Source organism: Topomyia yanbarensis, chromosome 3, assembly GCF_030247195.1.
Source record: "Topomyia yanbarensis strain Yona2022 chromosome 3, ASM3024719v1, whole genome shotgun sequence".
NCBI classification, from domain to species: domain Eukaryota; kingdom Metazoa; phylum Arthropoda; class Insecta; order Diptera; family Culicidae; genus Topomyia; species Topomyia yanbarensis.
The window spans coordinates 265,977,907-265,997,702 of record NC_080672.1 but is presented as its reverse complement, the minus strand read 5'-3'; the positions used below and the strand labels follow the sequence as shown (position 1 = coordinate 265,997,702).

General features: G+C 39.3%; 2 protein-coding genes across 2 annotated transcripts in view; both read left to right on the top strand.

The window, feature by feature from the left end:
• The window catches only part of LOC131687913 (uncharacterized), a 58,723-nt gene extending 50,032 nt beyond the window's left edge, over positions 1–8,691 (top strand). The window contains exon 3 of the mRNA XM_058972008.1: positions 8,278–8,691. Within this exon, the coding sequence (XP_058827991.1) occupies positions 8,278–8,691 (414 nt within the window). The remainder of the gene's footprint in view (positions 1–8,277) is intronic.
• The window catches only part of LOC131694009 (uncharacterized), a 405,981-nt gene that overhangs the window by 100,835 nt on the left and 285,350 nt on the right, over positions 1–19,796 (top strand). The gene's annotated exons all lie outside the window — the stretch shown is intronic.

Sequence of the window (19,796 nt, the reverse complement as noted above, 5' to 3'; positions counted from 1 at the left end):
AAAATTAAATTCTATCATATTGAGCTCACTTTTGAAGGGATGTACTGTAATATGGTTTACGGTCATTTTTTTAATAAGTAGCGAAGTTGGAATTGATTTATTGTCTATGAAACATAGAACTGCTCACCGAAAAATTGCTAATGGTTAATAACGAGTATAACACATTTTGAAAGTAAAGGGATTATTATGAAAAATGGCGTTTTCCGTTCGACTCTATCAGGTCCTGATCGATTTTGATGAGCATTTTATTTTTGTTGTATTACCAATTATATGAATAGCTATAATAAATGTTCGAAAATAGTAATTTAAGGTCAAGATCGCATCATTTTGAAACCGCCAATTTCGGAGGTTTAGTACCTTTGATGAATTTTACAAACATTAAACAGCACATCATTTGATAAAATAATTTTGGCGTTGTATCCTCCAAGAAGTATTTATGGAGAATTTACTCTTCAAACTAATTTAATTCATGGGGAACGCGCAAAGCGTAGTTGGTAAATCGATTGTTTTGTACGCAGCTCACCTGGGTTCGATTCGCAACCACGCACATAGGATCAGAGATGTTTCCAAAAGAGATTTCTCTATCCCGAAAAGAGACCATCGACCCTATGGTTTAAAGCTCTATAATCAAAAATAAAAAAAAAATAATCCGAGACATAATGTCTTCAGCAAAATCTTGGGGAGTGCTATTACAAACCACTTTATTGAAGACATGAAGGCTCCATGTGTTCAGGGTATCAAAACACTCATAAGGCTATTTGTATTTATCTTTAAAATAAGTTATTATGATTTTACAGTTTATGATAAATCTCTTCTACTGCTTATAATCAATAATTTACATTTTATGCAAAGCTTGAGTTTGTAAAGCTCACAATAGAAAGTAATTTTAGAAAAAAATAGATTAAGGATCATTTCATAAATATCATTTTAAAACTCGATATACTGCCTACACGTAGTATTCATGCCTGCAATATTTTTTTTTAAATGGTGGTCTCAACAAATTCGCTAAAGACAGGAACTTTGTTACAATTTTTTGAAAAACTGATTCTCCATAATTTTAATACTTCAAAGATGACGATTTCGGAATTATGCTAATTGGATAGAACAAGACTGAATTCGAGAAATCCTTTCTTGAGCATGTTTTCCTTATCTTAAAGATGCAAATATGCAAAAAAAATTTTTTTGTGAAATTTGTGCTAGAAGACCATTTTAAGAAAAATTGATATTAGATAATAAGAATTAGCTATCAGACTACATCAAGGAAAAGGAAGAATATTTCAACAGCTTCAGTTTATTATAAAGAAAGAAAAAAAAATGTCCTGATTTAGCCAATGGCCTCATTTTGTCAGCCTAAAATACACCCTGGGGCTGATAAAAACGGGTCTTAACTGTATTTATTATTCAAAGTGTCCCACATTAATAGGTACATCCAATTGTTTAAGGATGTTGTTATCAATTGCATCAAATCACACCAATTTTTTTTATAGTTTTCAAGGGGATCCCTTCGAAATCACCTTGGGTCATCGCGGACCCCTTCGAAATTATCCTGGGCAGTCGCGGACCACTTCGAAATTACCCTGGGCGGTTGCGGACCCCCATCTTAACATCGATTTATAAGCTGATAATATATTATTTTAATATAATTATGAATTATAAAGTAATTTTTAATAGTTTTATTTTTTAATAAACGGACAGTGACCGTCGCACCACAACGCAGTTTATTCTTTTATGGCTTGCGGTGAGCACGGTCTCTCGAATTACTGAACTAAAACTTATGGAATTGAACTTGGTTTTTAGAATTCATTTCAGATTTACCCCGCCGAAAATCGCGCAAATGGATCTGAATGAGACCAGCTGGTGCGCTAAGACGATTTCGTTAGATCTTCAGAACAACGTGCACCCAGTGCACTAACCTAAGTGACGGAGGGTTATCGAAAAGTTTCGTGAAAAAGAAAATTTCAGTGAATGATGATGATTTTCCCTAACGGATTTCCAAAGTTTTTTATTTGTTCTTTGGCATGAGGATTAGCGATAATATTTCAAATGAAAGATACTACTGGAAAGTCACTTTTAGAAAAAGTCGATATCGAAGTAAAGTGAACTATGCACGCATGCACTTCAGAGGTTGCGTGATATCAAGAGCTGCAATTCCAGTTCTTAGTTCTCAGTGGCGTTGGCAATTTGAGTGAACGCTATTGAGAGCATGAACTTCAAATTGATTCAAAAAGAAATTCGATTTTTTTGGCTCAGCAGAACATATATAAGCTCATTAGGAAAATTCAGTTTTCCTCACACAATGCACTGATTGAAGAATTTTGATACGTTATTAACTGAACATTAGCAATAATTCGTTTGTATGTCTATTTTATGGGCCATTTTTTCGCTTTTCCATTGATTTGGTTACGCCTTTGAGGTTTCTAGCCCTGATGTTGTCCTATGCTGATTTGAGCGATTCTCTGAGTCCTGCTACTATACCATTTAGTATGTGTTATCAAAAAATCGCGAAGCTTCATGTTCAAAATGTTTTTAATCGATATAATATCCGAAGAACGTGATAAGAGTTATAAGAAATGTCTCATCACACCGTTAGGTGGATTAAAAGCGTTTTTATCTGATAAATACAGTTATATTTTCAAATCTAATTTGAATTGCGGAAACGTTTTTTTTTTGTTTTATTGTTTGTTTGGTCTTGTACATCATGTTTACCTATTATAACCACACATAATTTAGAAAGAATCAACCTCGAAGAAGCTTTCCAATCTAAAAAAGCGAATCTTTTGGTGTAATAATTTTGATGATTCAATCTCCTAGAAGTAATTGTGGAAAGTTTACTCTTTAAAAATAGCAAGAGACTTGGTGTCTTCAGCAAAGTTGTTGATAATGTAATTTTAAACAACTTTGTTGAAAATGTTAAGGTAACATGAATGCAGTATATCGAGATATTAAACGATATTTAATTTTTTTTAAAGCCTGTTCTTTTCAATATTTTTTATTGTAAGTTAATACCGTGCGTTTCGTGGACGACGTGTCACTAACGGTAATGAGTGAGACACTTGAAGTAGAGGTGTCGTTGACGGAGACAATAGACGCGATCGAGAGCTGGTTGAACGGGCTCAAGCTGAAAATAGCTCACCACAAGTCGAATGTGTTATTGTTCAGCCACCGCAAAGCGGTTCAGCGGATACAAGTCACCGTCGAAGGTCAAATGATTGCATCGAAGCGTGCACTTAAGCAATTGGGAGTGGTAATCGACGAACGGTTGAGCTTAAACATCCACTTGATTACACCTGCGAAAAGTCGGTCTGTTATCTAGTGTTTCGTCATCGATACTGCGATATGGGGTTCCAACCTGTGGTGCGGCGCTGGAAACCAAGCGGAACCTCGAAAAGCTGAACGTTCCGGCTGGTGGTCGTACATAATAATATCCTTGGAGGCAGTATGCGTTATCGCCGAGATGATCCCCATCTACGTCACCATTGTGGAGGATATCAAGTGCTACAATCAATGAAACGCAAGAATCGCGAGGAAGATGATGAAAATCAATTCGATGGTGACGTGGCAGCAGGAATGGCATAATACGAAGAAAGGAAAGTAGACCTACCGGCTCATCATAAACCTGTCGATGTGGGTCAATAGAAAGCATGGAGAGACGACCTTCCACCTGAAACAGCTCCTGTCGGGCCACGGATGCTTCAGGAAGTTTTTTCATCGGTTCGGGTACGCAACGTCCCTATTCTGCCCGGAGTGTGAACGTCTAGAAGACACCGGAACATGTCATCTTCGAATGTCTGTGATTTGAAGCGATGTGCAGGGAGCTACTTAAAATGGGAAGACCCGACAGTAACCCGGATAATTTATCCTACAGAATGACAAGCGATGTAAAGACATGGAACGCAGTCAATAAAGTTATTATGTATATAAACGGCGTGAAGAACGTCGAACAACGGTTTCGGAAGAGCAATCACTACCGCCAGGGAACTCTCCGCAGGAATGAGCTATATCCACCGCCGAGGACCAGTTGAGTAGACTGCAACAGAACACCGAGCATGGGTTTTTGAAATGCCAGCGAACCGGACGCCACGCTCCATCCGGAATTGCCTGACCAACCACGGTATCCCACCGGTTATTCCGATAGAAATATAGCGAAAATCTAAGAAGAATCGATATTAGGAGAATTTCTTTCGCCAGGAAACTCTCCGACAGCGAGTTCTGTGTATAAAATTGCATACGCTAAGATATAATGGGTTAAAAACACAATGAAATGCGACATAAACAGTGTGTTAAATTAATTTTTTTGTTTGACTTTTGAAAACATACTATAGTTGATGAAGAAACCCGGCGAGTCATTGTAACTCATTTTCGGATAGTCCAAATAATCTGATAGCCTGTAGAAAATTATGTCTTTTTTAAGATGTTTTATCTGAAGCGATGTGAGTTTCATTTAATATTTTTGACTACCTTTGGCTGGAATTGTTCTAAGCTATGGTCGAGTTTAAAACTCGAATAAAAAAGCTTTATGTGTACATACACATAGCTATAAATTATTTGCCATGAAACTGTACCTGCTCGACAATATTGTATCGCACTATGAAGCTTTCACAATTTGCGACTCGGCAACGCTAACTCGAAAATCGTTCAGGAGGAGATCTTTTTCACAAAGATCCTACAATCGCTTCACTGCTCATATAATCTGTAATTTGTTTCATTTCACTCCACTGCCATCGATAATTAATTGCATTAGCTATAACGGATTTCCGCGCACCACAATCGATTCACCGATTGCAACCTTTACTCCCTGTTAAAGTCATCCTGTCGGTTTATTGCATTTAATTACGAGTGTTATAAGGTTGTTCGTATAATTACCTGCTGCTTCTCTCATCGTCCGCACGTGCGGTAGTGGCCCTAGTGTTCTCGACCCAGATAATTGGTGGAAACCCTCCGGATAAGGACCACAAAATGCATTAGTGTACTTTTATTGGTTTCCCTCGGCACCGCAGATATTTTCCCATCGATAGAACCACACACTTGGGTTGACCTTTGCGCTCACATTTTCGCACCGTGCAACCCGACCTGACCTCGTTCGCTGACCGGTCCGAGGGATTCGATAGCTAAGGCTACAGCAGCCATTTCCGGTGTGTGTGTGTGGTATTGGCAAGCAATCAGTATCTGCACGATGCACAAAAGTATATCCGCTAGTCCGACTAAAGTGAGATTTATTCGGTGAATTTAATTTTATTGAACTGAATGCTGACTGTGTTTTTCGTTGGGCATCAGGGTTGGCTTTACAGTTGTGTTGTAGAAGATTTTGTGTAAAAGTTACCTTTGAGGCGGAGCAGTTGGCTATAGCCGTCGGAAAAAAATATGTTGGTATATTCTTGAACTCTCTGGTCATCTTATTATCCTTGTCGGTTTTTGCCAAGAAATTGTTCGAATAGATTCTTCGCTTCAGGTTCACCAATAAATTTGCCCCAATTTGCTTTAAATTGAATGCAGCTGGGCCATGTGGGTGTACTTGGGGACGACTGGTATCTTCACATGCTCAATCGCCTCCAGCGACCGCTTTGCGTAAGATGCCGAGGCCAGATCTAGCCAGAACACTCGACATAGTCCATCGGGTGGTGTTTCTTACTGAAGTTGTGGATTTTTATTAATCTGAAAGATGGCGAATCAAGTCGCTCAATCGTGCGCGAAGTGTAAGAAAAACATTAATTTGCGAGATGGTAAACCATTACAATCTGACGGAAAGTGTAAACACTGGTTCCACAAAGCCTGTACATTGTTATCTGATGTGGAATATCAAGAGATCCAGACGGTTCCCGATAAATTTTGGTGCTGCTTGCCTTGTAATGCCTTGTAAGGAGAATCGAGATAAAAATAGAAGGAGCACGCTAAACATTATTTACAACGCTAAATTACTTTACAACTATAATGTAAGTATTTGAAATTTACCAACTGAAAACTTCGATTGTGTTGAAATTATCCATACACACAATACGCGAATTTGTGGCTATCATTTCATAACAGATATTACCGACATAGTACAATCAAATACAACCCAGTCGCAAATGTCTCCCATATCATCCATGGCTCGGTTTATACTCATTTGTCCTATTGTTGATCTTTGCACTCTATATGGCTCCGAATGGCTACTGCTGATTCAGCGCTGGCAAAGCATAGGATTTGTAGGCTGGCTTCGATGTTTGACGGTACCCGCAGCCCAACAAAGGATGCATGATGCACATTTTCGGAAACATTACATCTCATTCCATGAAACGTTTAGGTATACGTACCTACGTAATCGGTATATAATCAACTATAAGCCGCTTGCATCGAAGTATGTTATGTTGCGATAGAAATAATACAGTTTTGACTGGTGGAGCTCTGATTAGGAAGGGTGCCAGTTTATTACCTCAGGAAAGCGGAACAAATCCTTAGTATTGCATTCCGTTGCAGAGTTTGGTCATTTATTTTGACGTCATCGTCAACGTAAACGGTCGATGCAATGGCCTAGAGTGGCTCGAATATGACATTTTTTCAGCACAGCACTTTTTGAGTTCCTTTTGTGGTCCCAAATGCCTGTACAATGTTTGGGAGCGATCGGTTGCTTCCCGGGTTTGCGCATTGCGTTCAAAGTTTGTAAGGGATTTTACATGGAGAAATCAATTATTTTGCATTTACGTTAATAAAGATCGCCATTTCATTCACTATGAAAAACCAGCTTTATAAAACTACAGATCCAACCATGGTTAACAACTTTGTCGAAGACGGTAACTAGCTACGAGTTTTCGAAAAATAGTTATAACTTATGGTTCAATCCAAATGCAGAAATTCATTATTTCTTCCAACACTGTCAGTACACCACGGCACCGATACTTTAAACTTAAATAAATGAGAATATAGTCATCGCAGAGACTTGGTACCTTTGAATGAAATGTTCAAAATGAATTGCTGAATAACATAGACGTAGTCAGGAAATGAATAGAAGAGGGGGTGTGGTTTGTGTACTCCCCAGTTCCCCGTTTTGATATTTTAGTATAACAAAAGGAGCACATCTTTAACGCAGGTATATACCGCCGAATTAAAAATTTACGTGTTCGAGTGCTAATATTTAAGGGCTCTACTGTTATCTCATTTAAAATGGTACAACGGTTTATAAGTTTTACATATTTTAAAACCCTATTTTTTAGCCGTTCAGAGAATTCAAAAAAATGCATATCCTTAGATTTCTTGAAGTCTCGGAATTGTTTCTATTGAAGTTTTCGTTTGAGAATCTGGGAGCGAAATCACGATAGTTACTTCAAACAAGCGTTTTTTTATGAAATTGAGTTAGGTTCACGCAAAACCGAGGTGGTGTTGGTGAACCAGAAATATACCTCAGGTTAGAACCCAACGCGATTTCCAGACCTGAGTTAGTTTTTGCCTCAAGCAAAAACAACACATAAATTTGTAGGTGTAAATCCTAATTATTGCAAATGTTATTTCCCACAAAAAAGATTGTAGTATGGTTCACATTTGGGTCTATCAAAATATAAAGAAAGTTCAGTCGTTGATATTTACAAGGACGTATTGATTCTTTGTTTTATACAAAACAATCTAAAAGGGGAGTACACAAGCCCCCCCCCCTTCTTTTCATTTTCTGACTACGTCTGTGTTATTCAGCAATTCTCTGGGATGAATATATTCTCATTTATCTAAGTGTTTAATGTAGATGTCGGTGGTGCACCGGCAGTGTTGGAAAGAGTAATCAATTTCTGCATTTGGCTTTTACCATAAGTTTTCAAATCGTTATAACTATTTTTTGAAAACTCGTAGGTAGTTACGGTCTTCGACAAAGTTGTTAACCAAGGTTGGAACTATAGTTTTACAAAGCTGGTTTTTCATATTTAGTGAAATAGGGATCTTTATTAACGTAAATGCAAAATAATTGATTTCTCCATATAAAATCCCATGCAAACTTTGAACGCATTGCGCAAACTCGGGAAACAACCAACCACTACCAAATTTTGCACAGGCATTTGGGACCACAAAAGGAACTCAAAAAGAGCTTCAAACTCTAATTGCGACTCCATGGAAGTAGGTCAGCTTCGGTCGGGCAAACGTCGATTTTTGACTGTTCCACCTAGCAGTAATAACCTTGGCAATGAGAATACGCCCAAAAGCGCACCCCTGTGTAACTTTGCAGAAACATATCCAGCTAAGTCCAATGCAATTGTGAAGCGAGAGCGAACAGTCATCATTAAACCAATCTAGCAGCAAGTTGCGACTGTTACAAAGCAGGAAATTCAAGGCAAGCTTGACCCAGTTTCATTGGGTGTCAAAGAGGTATATTACCGACCCAATGGAGAAGCAACTGTTAGGTGTGACTCCCGTGAATCAGCACTTAAATTGCTCAGTACAGTGAAAGCGAATCTGTCTGAGAAGTATAACGCCGACGTCCAGAAAGCTCTAAAACCCAGAGTAAAAGTTGCTGGTTTTACTGACGACATCACTGCGGAAAACTTCGTGGAAAAACTAATTCAGCAAAATAATTTTCCTCAGCCTGCCAACCTGACGGTGATACGAATTGTGCGAAACGAAAAACACACAGATAATCCGATGTCTGCCATTATTGAAACTGATGCCAAAACATTCGAAAAGCTGATGCAATTACAACATGTCAACTTGGGTTGGATGCGCTGCAAGAATGTGTAAACGTGCTCCGCTGTTATCGCTGCTCGGAGTACGGCCATAGAGCTGCCACATGCAAGAAGTCCCCATGCTGTCCGATTTGCGCCGAAGGGCATGAGCACAAAGAGTGTGTCTCAGATATCCAAAAATGCATTAATTGCCACAATGAAAATGTGACAAGAAATCCTGAAGATCAAACGCCAACTGATCATGCTTCCTGGAGTTCTGAGTGCCCCCTGTATCAAACTCGACTTAGGAAGTCACGCCGTATTATTGACTACAGTACATAGCATCTAGCGCAACACGGCGAAGCCGCCCAGTTTTCCGACCGATGTAATCAGCAAGAATCTGCCACCGACGCCCATATGATTGACACGGAACATAGATGTTATAGCAGCGACCTTTCCCGGTCAGGTAAAGCTAAGGATGGTATATGTCCTCCCGAAGCTATTCGAGATACTGCGCGCCCTGAATCTGGTCTACAATTGCAGTTTGCCAACGAGCGGAAACAGCTTAACTCCATCAACGACTCCCATCTGTTTGCCATGGAATTTGGATGTTATGGCGGCGACCTTTCCCGGTCAGGTAAAGCTAAGGAGGGTATATTTCCTCCCGAAGCTATTCGAGATACTGCGCGGCCTGAATCTGGTCTACAATTGCAGTTTGCCAACGAGCGGAAACAGCTTGACTCCATCAACGACTCCCATCTGTTTGCCATGGAATTTGGATGTTATGGCGGCGACCTTTCCCGGTCAGGTAAAGCTAAGGAGGGTATATGTCCTCCCGAAGCTATTCGAGATACTGCGCGCCCTGAATTTGGTCTACAATTGCAGTTTGCCAACGAACGGAATCAGCTTGACTCCATCACCGACTCCCATCTGTTTGCCATGGAATTTGGATGTTATGGCGGCGACCTTTCCCGGTCAGGTAAAGCTAAGGAGGGTATATGTCCTCCCGAAGCTATTCGAGATACTGCGCGCCCTGAATTTGGTCTACAATTGCAGTTTGCCAACGAACGGAATCAGCTTGACTCCATCACCGACTCCCATCTGTTTGCCATGGAATTTGGATGTTATGGCGGCGACCTTTCCCGGTCAGGTAAAGCTAAGGAGAGTATTACAGGCATTTGTTTCCACAATCACTCGATCTACCACCGTTCAACCGTCAGGAGAAAACTTGCAGGGACATCTTAAAATCTACTATCAGAACGTGAGAGGGCTACGCACAAAAATTGATGAGCTGTTCGTCGCTGCTTCGGATGTTGATCATGATGTTATTGTTCTGACCGAAACGTGGCTGAATGATCAAATCAACTCGCTCCAATTATTTGGCTCAAGGTACTCTGTATATCGTAACGATCGCGATCCTAATAGTGCAGGGAAGAAACGTGGTGGTGGTGTGCTCATTGCAGTTTCCAACCGACTCTCATCCAAACACAAAAATGACACTCACAATCTCGAACAACTCTGGGTAAATATCCGTGGCCCCTATACTAATCTCTGTGTGGGTGTTGTATATTTTCCCCCCGATTCCGCAAGTGATGTAGAAATTATTCAGAAGCACATAGACTCCGCACTTGACATTGCAACTTCCATTGAACCCAACACGGCATATCTACTATTTGGTGATTACAACCAGCCTGGACTTCTTTGGAAGAGCACTCCTTCCGGGTATGCTTTCCCAGACCCTTCTGAATCAACCTTTTCGAGGGCGTGTACTATCTTACTGGACGGAATGTCTGTACTGAACATGCGACAAATGTCTACAGTGAATAATAGGCGAAATCGAATCCTGGACCTCCTGTTTATAAATGAAGAAGCTTCAATGAACTGTACCGTATCAGAGGCACTTGAGCCTTTAGTTGCTGTAGACGCACATCATCCTCCACTTCTGGTAACGCAGATTTGTCCGCAGTTGGTTCTCTATGACGAGATGGAGGATGTCAGGGAGTTCAACTTTTCGAAGACTGACTTCTCTAGGCTTCATAACTCACTACAAACAATCGACTGGGAGACTTTCTTGAATTTCTCGATCGATGTAGATGCTGCCGTAGAAAAACTCTCACTGGTGTTAAAACAGCTTTCCAGTATACATGTGCCTGCACCTCGTCCCCGAACAAAACCACCATGGTCCAACAACCGGCTACGTAAACTGAAAAGATTGCGAGCTGCTGCGCTTCGACATTACACTATTCGAAGAAACCCAATCACAAAAAGGGAGTTCACTATAGCCAGTAACAGCTACAAAACATATAACCGCTTTCTCTACTCAAGACACGTAGCACAAACCCAATCGAACCTAAAACAGTTTTGGTCCTTTGTAAATGGGAAACGTAAAGAAAATGGGCTTCCTTCCAGTATGTCCCTCGCAGGTGAAACGTCCAATACTCCCAGCGGTATCTGTAATTTGTTCGCAAAACATTTCTCGAGTGTGTTTAAAAATGAATCGGCTAGCTCAACTCAGGTGGACTGTGGCCTTCCAGATGTCCCTCGCGATGTAATCAATTTTGGGAACATTCAATTTACTGACGAAGATATTATGGCTGCCATAAGCAAGTTAAAGTCCTCTACATCGGTGGGGCCAGATGGGATTCCTTCCATTATACTGAAAAAATGCGCAAGCGCATTGTGTACACCTTTCCGACTAATCTTCAACCAATCACTGTCGCAATCAGTGTTTCCCGTGCGTTGGAAAAAATCAGTAATGTTTCTCGTTTTTAAAAATAAGCAAAATGTTGCGAACTATCGTGGTATAACCTCGCTCTGCGCTGGATCAAAGTTGTTTGAGATCCTAGTAGGAAATATGCTCTTTCGTGAGACCAAAGCATACATATCGAAGGACCAACATGGTTTTTTTGCAGGCAGGTCAACAACCACCAATCTAGCCCAATTTACATCGTACTGTATTAAACACATCGAAGATGGATCACAAGTAGACACTATATACACTGATCTTAAAGCTGCCTTCGATCGTGTAGACCACTCTCTTCTTCTGGCAAAGATCGAGCGACTGGGTGCTCCATCAAATTTTACAGGATGGCTTAAATCATATCTCGTAGATCGTTCTCTGTCTGTGAAATTAGGAAGTAACGTGTCATATAGCTTCATCAACTTGTCGGGTGTACCTCAAGGGAGCAATCTCGGACCGTTGCTTTTTTCTTTAATCCTCAACGATGTCTGCTATGTTATACCCCCAGGGTGCAAACTCATATATGCTGATGATCTCAAACTCCTTCTCATTGTGCGGTCAATAGAGGACTGCATCGAACTTCAGCGACATCTAGATGCTTTCTGTAACTGGTGTAATCGCAACTTGTTGGCTCTCAGTGTGTCCAAATGCTCTATAATATCTTTCACGCGCAGAAAAAATCCAATTCTCTGGAGCTACAACATCGCCGGCCAATTGCTAGAGAGAGTGTCAGTTAGCAGAGACCTTGATGTACTCCTGGACTCGCAACTGACATTCAGAAACCATTACTCTCACGTTATAGCACAGGGAAATAGAAACCTTGGCTTCATAATAAGAATCCCCAACGAGTTTACTGATCCATATTGTCTGCGGGCATTGTATTTTTCACTTGTTCGGTCTGTCCTGGAAGCTTCCGCAGCCATTTGGTGTCCTTATACGAGCATTTGGACTAACAGAATTGAAGCAGTACAAGCAAGATTCCTTCGCTTTGCTCTTAGAACTTTGCCGTGGCGTAACCCAACAGAGCTACCACCATACATTGATCGCTGTCGTCTGCTCGATATAGAAACTCTGGCAAAAAGGCGAAATACATCCAGAGCGATATTTGTTGGGAAAATATTGACTGGCCAAATGGATGCCCCAGATATTCTCTCACAAATCAACATTAACGTACCCCCCAGAAACCTTAGATCACGTAACTTTTTAAGACTAGACTTTCAGCGCACCGAGTACGGTCAGAACGAAACCCATAAGGGCGATGTGTAATGTTTTCAATAGTGTGTATGACCATTTCGATTTTTATGTTTCTAGTGATGTTTTCAAGAATAGACTTAGGAGATTGACTTAGCTTATAAGATTATGTGAAAATATTTCTGTAATGTTATTGAAATGCTGTATACCTTGTATGTAATTTTGTTAATTTGTAATGTCAGTTCATTGTTATTGTAGGAAAAACATGCGAAAAGATTATGGGTTTTTACGCGCATTCGAGGTCTGCTTCTGAAGTGAACTTTGAAATGGGCTTTTCCCATACAACAACATTAAATTTCATTTAGACCAACATGGGTCAGATGAAAAATGGAAATAAATAAATAAATAAATAAATAAATAAATGAATAGATAAAAACAATTTCGTTTATCAATTCTACCGATAAACGTTAGAAGAGTGTTGTAAAAGAAATCAATTGATTACAAACGATCTTATTTTCAATCTTTCGAGGTTTCAATATTGAGCTATTTCATGTTGAATTCTTTTTATAGGATAAAGGGTTGCGTAAAAAAAAGAAAATTTGTTTTCTCGAGTTTCCGAATCCCGGGAATTAGCATTAAAAGATTGTTCTTGTATTGCTCTGCCATGAAAAATCGCCGGGTAGGTGACTACAGTCCTCATTACAACTACAACATTCTTGGAACTCAGCTGAAACCATGTAAAAGATCATAAAGTTATTCTAAATGGAAGGATAACGTAACGATTTCATGAGCATGAGCATGATGACTATACAGGTTATAGCTTCTAGCCCGTAATTGATCAGGACAAGCGAAATTGTACAGAGAATCAACGATTCCTCTAAGGCAAAACCTGCATATTCCATACATACGACATAAACCTTACGGGCGGATAGATCCTTAGTTGCCTAGTTGCCAAATGTCAGCTCGATTGATGTCTTCCGGTGGATACGTGTTCTCCTACGATGCCACCAAATCAACGATCATTTCAATTTATATGCGACAAAAATGGGCATTCTTGAAATCAATTAAACGAAAACTATTTTGCAATAAAAAGATGAAATTTAAATATGACGTTCCCCGAGCAGAGTCTGATAACAAATTGAGAACTAAACTTGATGTTGTGATGTAGTAGGGAATGATTGCTCAGGTTGTTATCATTTTGGTCGTTTTAACGGTTAAAAGATCAAAATCGAAAGCAGAAAAATTGCACTATGACATCAAACAGAAAACTATTTATGCTATCAGTGAAAGCAAATTGAAAACTTATTGAGATGGTGAAATATTTCATTGATAACAAAATAAGGAATCAATTTGATGTTTGTCAAAGAAATAGAAACAAACATATTTTTACTAAAAATGTAAGCACATCAAAATGAGATCAAAATATGATGTCATATCTGAAAAAGTTTAAACTGATATCAAAATAAGATTTCAATTTGATGCTTGATATCAAAATATGTTGCCTATTTGATGTAATTTTGATGTTGGACTTTGCTCGGGTCTCGACACTTAGCGCAAATTACCATCCACGTACCCAGTCATGTCTTTCATCCTCTAACATCGTTGGACACTGAAAGGCGAAGCACTGCCAACCAATTTTAGCAATGATTCGTCGTTTCAACGATTTCTTTGAAATCCATGACTTCCGTCCACAATTCTACACAGATGCATCATCGATTCCGCCATTCCCCAAGTTCCAATGCAAAGCAAGAATTACAAAAAAAAAACAAACAATAGCCAATAAATTCACTATTGATCTTATTAATTTGCGCTATTCTTGCACTGGCTGTCCTCAATTGAGGAATACCGGTTCTTGGGATTTTTGGGTGCTACCCAACCTTATTTGATTAAATAAGACAGTGGCGGATCCAGTGGGAGGGTCCTGGGGGTCTGGACCCCCTCCGAAATCTTTTTACTTGTTAAAAAATATTAATTTAGTTTCAAGTTTATACTAGTTTCAAGCTAAAAATCATTCCAGAACAAATTTGACCAACAAAACTTATATTAATTAAATAAGGTTGTTAGGGGGAACTGGGCCAATTGGGACCTAGTTAAGGTTTATGAGCTATAAAATTGGAACGTGTCAACCAGTTCACAAATAAATATTTTTTCCTGAAAGCCTGATCAATTGCGCACATTTTTTTTCTAAGGCGATTTTTTCTTATCTTTTACCATATTATGTATAACCGGTTCTGCGCAAAAGTACATTAAAGGTCCGAGTTACCCCAACCCTATTCCAAATTGGACCACATATTTCATATCGATTTTTTGCAATAAATATGAATTCCTGTTTTGGTTATTCTTATTTGATTTTCACTAAATTTCGAACTGTGAAATGAAAAGTTCTCTTTGATATATAATACTTTATAGTAAATATACAATAAAAAGTAAGAGCTGGGCTACTTTACCTGGAAATAAGTTATGAGCTATAACGTCGAAATCTGTCAATCGATTTGCATAAACTTATGTTTTCCTGAAAGCTCGACCGACTGCACACATTTTCCTCTCAAACGGTTTTTCGCGATCGCGTATCAGATCGTATATACACTAAAAGGTCCGAATTGGACCAACCCCTATTGTATTATTCACACGCCGATGAAACAAAAACAATTGATTGTCTCGCCCAAAACAAGATATTAGATCAACGATATTATCTTGTTTTTTGACCTACACATTTTTTTTTTAAAAAAAAGAGCTCACCCTTAACGCACGCACCCGAAAACTGAGAATCGCAAAATTTTATGAGACGTAACAAGCATGAAAATGATATGTACGCTTTCCATAATCTTACCATAGCTGAGAAACAGTTGGGGGTCCGACGACTTAGTCCACTTCCCCCTACGTATTACGAATTGTAGGGGAGAGTGGGTACACTTGATCCCACTTTTGTTTTTTCTCATAACTTTTCAATGAAATAAAAATTTTAATTGTAAAGTTAGCCAGCTTGTAGTCAATTCGTGTTGTAAGAGCTATGAATAATGTTTAAATTCGAGTTCTATGTCCTGTCAGTAATATGAACAGTTTTGAAAATCATGTCAAAACGAGGTTTTTGTAAAAACGTTTGGTAACTTGATCCCCCGCATACTAGGGCTAAAGAAACAAAGTACACTATGTCTTATAGGCACAAAAGTTAAGCTAATTACCTATTCTGACAGATTAATTAATAAGACTATCTTTTTAGATGCACGACAAATTTTAACCACAGAAAAAAGTCAAGACAAGTAGGTATTTGCGGTAAATCAGTGCTGTTTAACTTGCTTTTCCAATCTTCAATAACTTATACCATACTTGTTCACGAAAAAAACAGTTTAGATCATTTCCATAAAGTACCTGGGATCATTAATTGTCCCAGGTACTTTATAGAAATGATGTTTTTCTATTTCTATATATTTCGAAAGTGTTTGAGAGATAGGGATCAAAAATACCCAGTGTTACAGGGATCAAAGATACCTATCGTATGAGGTGAACAAAATTTAAATTTTTTTGTATGCGTTGTGAAACTTTTTATTCGAAAAACGTGTTTTTCTAGACAAAAGTCCTTAGCAAGTAATCGTACTTGAAAATATTCGTATATGATTAGTTCGATGATCACATACAACTGTTCAAAAAATTTCAAAAAGGTCTTCGAGAAGGATTTGAATACATATTTTCTAAAATGTTATATAACTTTTCCAAACCAAATGTAATACATAAATACATAAACAATCAAATATTTCATTTTCTTTTAATATTGTGATAACTTTATGTTTCTAGATTATGAGATATGACCAGGGAATCAAATATCCCCAAGGATCAAGTGTCCTCGCTCTCCCCTACAAATAAGATATTAAAACAATAATTAGTTATTAAAGATTCAATTTCGATTTCTTCAGTAAAGTTGCTTTAAATAAATTGTTTCCTAATATTGTAACACATAGTGCAGGTCTACTTAAACAGCTAATAGTAAATAATATTTAGAATTCCAATACCATTAAAATCTCACTAGTTTTAATAACATCAACATATCGACCGAAAAATACGAAGAAACTATACATCTACAATCGTAACTATTGGTCAAAAACAATAGATTAATGCATAGTTAAGCTATGACATTGCTTTTTACTTTTATCTGTGATCGGTCATCTGTCATTTGTCTGTTAAATCAAGCTGATTCGTGTAATCGCTAGAAAATGGAAATAAATATATCAATTTTTCATGTTAGGTGCTTGTATTCCTACTTCAAGCGCCTTTGAGAATGGCGGTAATATGTATTTTTGACATGGAATTTATAAAATGAATAATCATCGTATTTAGCCTATAAGTCTGCATCGCAAGAAAGAGATTAACTTGACAAATTTCTCCTACTGCTCCCTTTATCGTCGCTGGCATACGCTCCAAACTTACAGCCCAGACGCACCAACACATGTGATGATTTCCGTCTGCCTTCCGGTTGCTTATGATCCCCTCCTCACCAGCTAGGACCACCCGGTGATAAATACTCTTAATAGCGGTCTATTGTCCGTCTTGCCATCAAAACAGGCATCCAAACGTTTTTTGATGTCTCGACATTAGTCATCAAATTTGGGTCATGTAGCTGATTTTTTCGAGCACTGTATCCTTTCGCAACCCTCTGCTCGGCGATGTTTGAAAGGAACCAGCCGAGCTGAGCTGAATAAATAAATGTATTTTCGTCGGTACCTGCTTTTTACAACAAACCTTTATTCACGCTCGATGAAAATGGTTCCGAGGTCAGGTTTATCGCATCATCTATCATCCATTATTGGCCGATTTCCCGACTTCGGTCGACCGACAACCAGGCTGGTACACATATTCTTCAGCCTTGGGTACGGAAAGAACGTCAATCACAGACGCATTCGATCATTCTATCCCGTTGCGCTCCGTTCTGTTCCGGTGGAGCGATGGGTCGACTTCGCACAAAATACGGCAGACGAACCGGGAACGGGTTTTCTGATGGTGTGTAAATGCTATACGCTTCCATCCCCCTCCGTCAATGAAGAGTTCGCCATAGCATCATGGGATGTCTGTCATTGGAATATTAAAATTAACATCTATTCCAGTGATTTTCTGCTGATTGGGTGTACCCCGCGGGTGGTGAGCTGGTGGCGTTATTACGGTAGCGAGGAAATGATTTGCAGTTTGTTTAATACCATGATGTTGTACGTCGCTCTCGTTATTTATTTTTCTCATTAAATGTCAATAGAAGATAGGATGCGACATGACATAGCACGATGAGCAAACATGAGTATGCATCTACTATCTACGGAATTGTTCGAGCTATATTTTCGCTTATTCAGGACGTACATATATCAGTGGCGAAATTAGAAACTGAAGGTAGATCCAAAATAGTGTCGGATATTACAAAAAAAACATCGCGAAATATTTTATAATAAAATGAATTGTATGAAGAACTTGTGCTCGGTTTCTAGGGTAATTGATCGAATTTCGTTTGGTCGAATGCGTCATTAAGCCGAATCCGGTTTGGCCGAAAGATATCACGTGCAATAATTGCCTCATGTGAGATCGATGTAGGTAGTTTATCCTGTGTTGAGGCTGTTTGGGTTAGAATAACAACTCCATCAAAGAACCTATATATTGGTGATGTCAATATTCCTCTTGAAAAGTGGCTCAACTGAAATATCATGCAACTTCACATGGATGCTGTGAATAAAGCTTCTTCGCAAGCTGGCGCGGAAGACGTGATGATTGCCCTTGGTGATTTCAATCAGCCAGGGCTCATTTGGGTGCCGACACGACACGAATACGGTTACCCAGACCCGACTGCTTCGCAAATTAAAATCGCCAGTCGTATGCTACTGGATGGATTTGATTTCAACGGACTAAGCCAAGTAAGCATGATTTTCAACCACCAGTCATGCTTTCTGGATCTCGTCATTGTGTATTCCGTCAATGAAGCATCCAGCGTGATTGTTCCACTGGACAACTTTCATCCCGCGCTTGAAATTTCGATTGCCACTATTCGCTCAGTTCAGTATGTATAACTCTTTCTATAGACCGTCTCAATTTTCGCCAAACTGATTTTGTAATGCTGCGCCGTTCTCTGTCGCAAATTGATTGGAGTGTGTTGCATGGTCAAGTGAGTGTTAATGCTGCAGTTGCCCTCTACAAGCGACTACTACTGAACTGAACTCAGTGCCTAAATGTCAGCCTTCTGGTCAAACGACACTCTTCGGAAGTTATAACGTAGTCTGGCAAAAACCCTACGTGCGTACACAAATCAACGGTGTCCTCTCTCTTTAAGCGCAAGTTCACTTTAACCAGTAATGAGTAGTATCATTGTTATAACAAGCTTCTGTACAAATGCTATGTAAACCGCATCCAGAATAATAATGTAAACCGCAATCCAGAAACCCGAGGGGCCTTTGCTCATTTGTCAACACGAAGCGAGCAGAAACTGGACTTCCATAAAGGATGCTTTACGACGGCGAAGAATCTACGACAACTGTGGCGAAATGTACGCAGTTTGCAAGATTCTTCTCGAGTGTTTTGCCTTTCTCAATAGAAAGGTATTGCAATTGCTCTGAAAACCGACTTTTTAACGGAGGCCCGGAGGGCAGAGTGACATATACCATTCGATTCAGTTCGTCGAGTTCGGCAAATGTCTGTGCGTGTGTATGTATTTGTGTGTATGTAGGTGTTTGTATGTGACCAAAAATGTCCCCTTATTTTCCTCAGAATTAGCTGAACCGATTTTGACAAACTTAGTCTCAAATGAAAGGTACAACATTCCCATAGGCTGCTATTGAATTTCTGATGGATCCGACTTCCGGTTCCGGAATTACAGGGTGATGAGTACGATCGCGCAGAAAATATCGATTTTGATAAATTCTGCAATGAATGTATAAAGGTGAAATTTTTTCCAAAATATGACCACAACTGCTTCGATTTGTAGTATTAGGTCACTAACAGCCATTCAAAATCTCTTTGGCCACATTGGCCACCATCATCGGTTCTGGAAGCCCCGGCGGTAGTATCTATATTCAGATTAACAGTCACATCGGTTTCTCGGAGATGGCTAGATCGATTCAACCAAACTTAGTCTAAAAGGTGTTGCGCCACCGTAAATGGCTATTAAACTTCATCCCGATCCGACTTCCGGTTCCGGAGTTATAGGTTTTGGCGTGCTATCACATAGCAAACTCCGAGTCAAACCGATACTCCGATGAAAGCAAAAAGGTAAAAATTTCCAACCA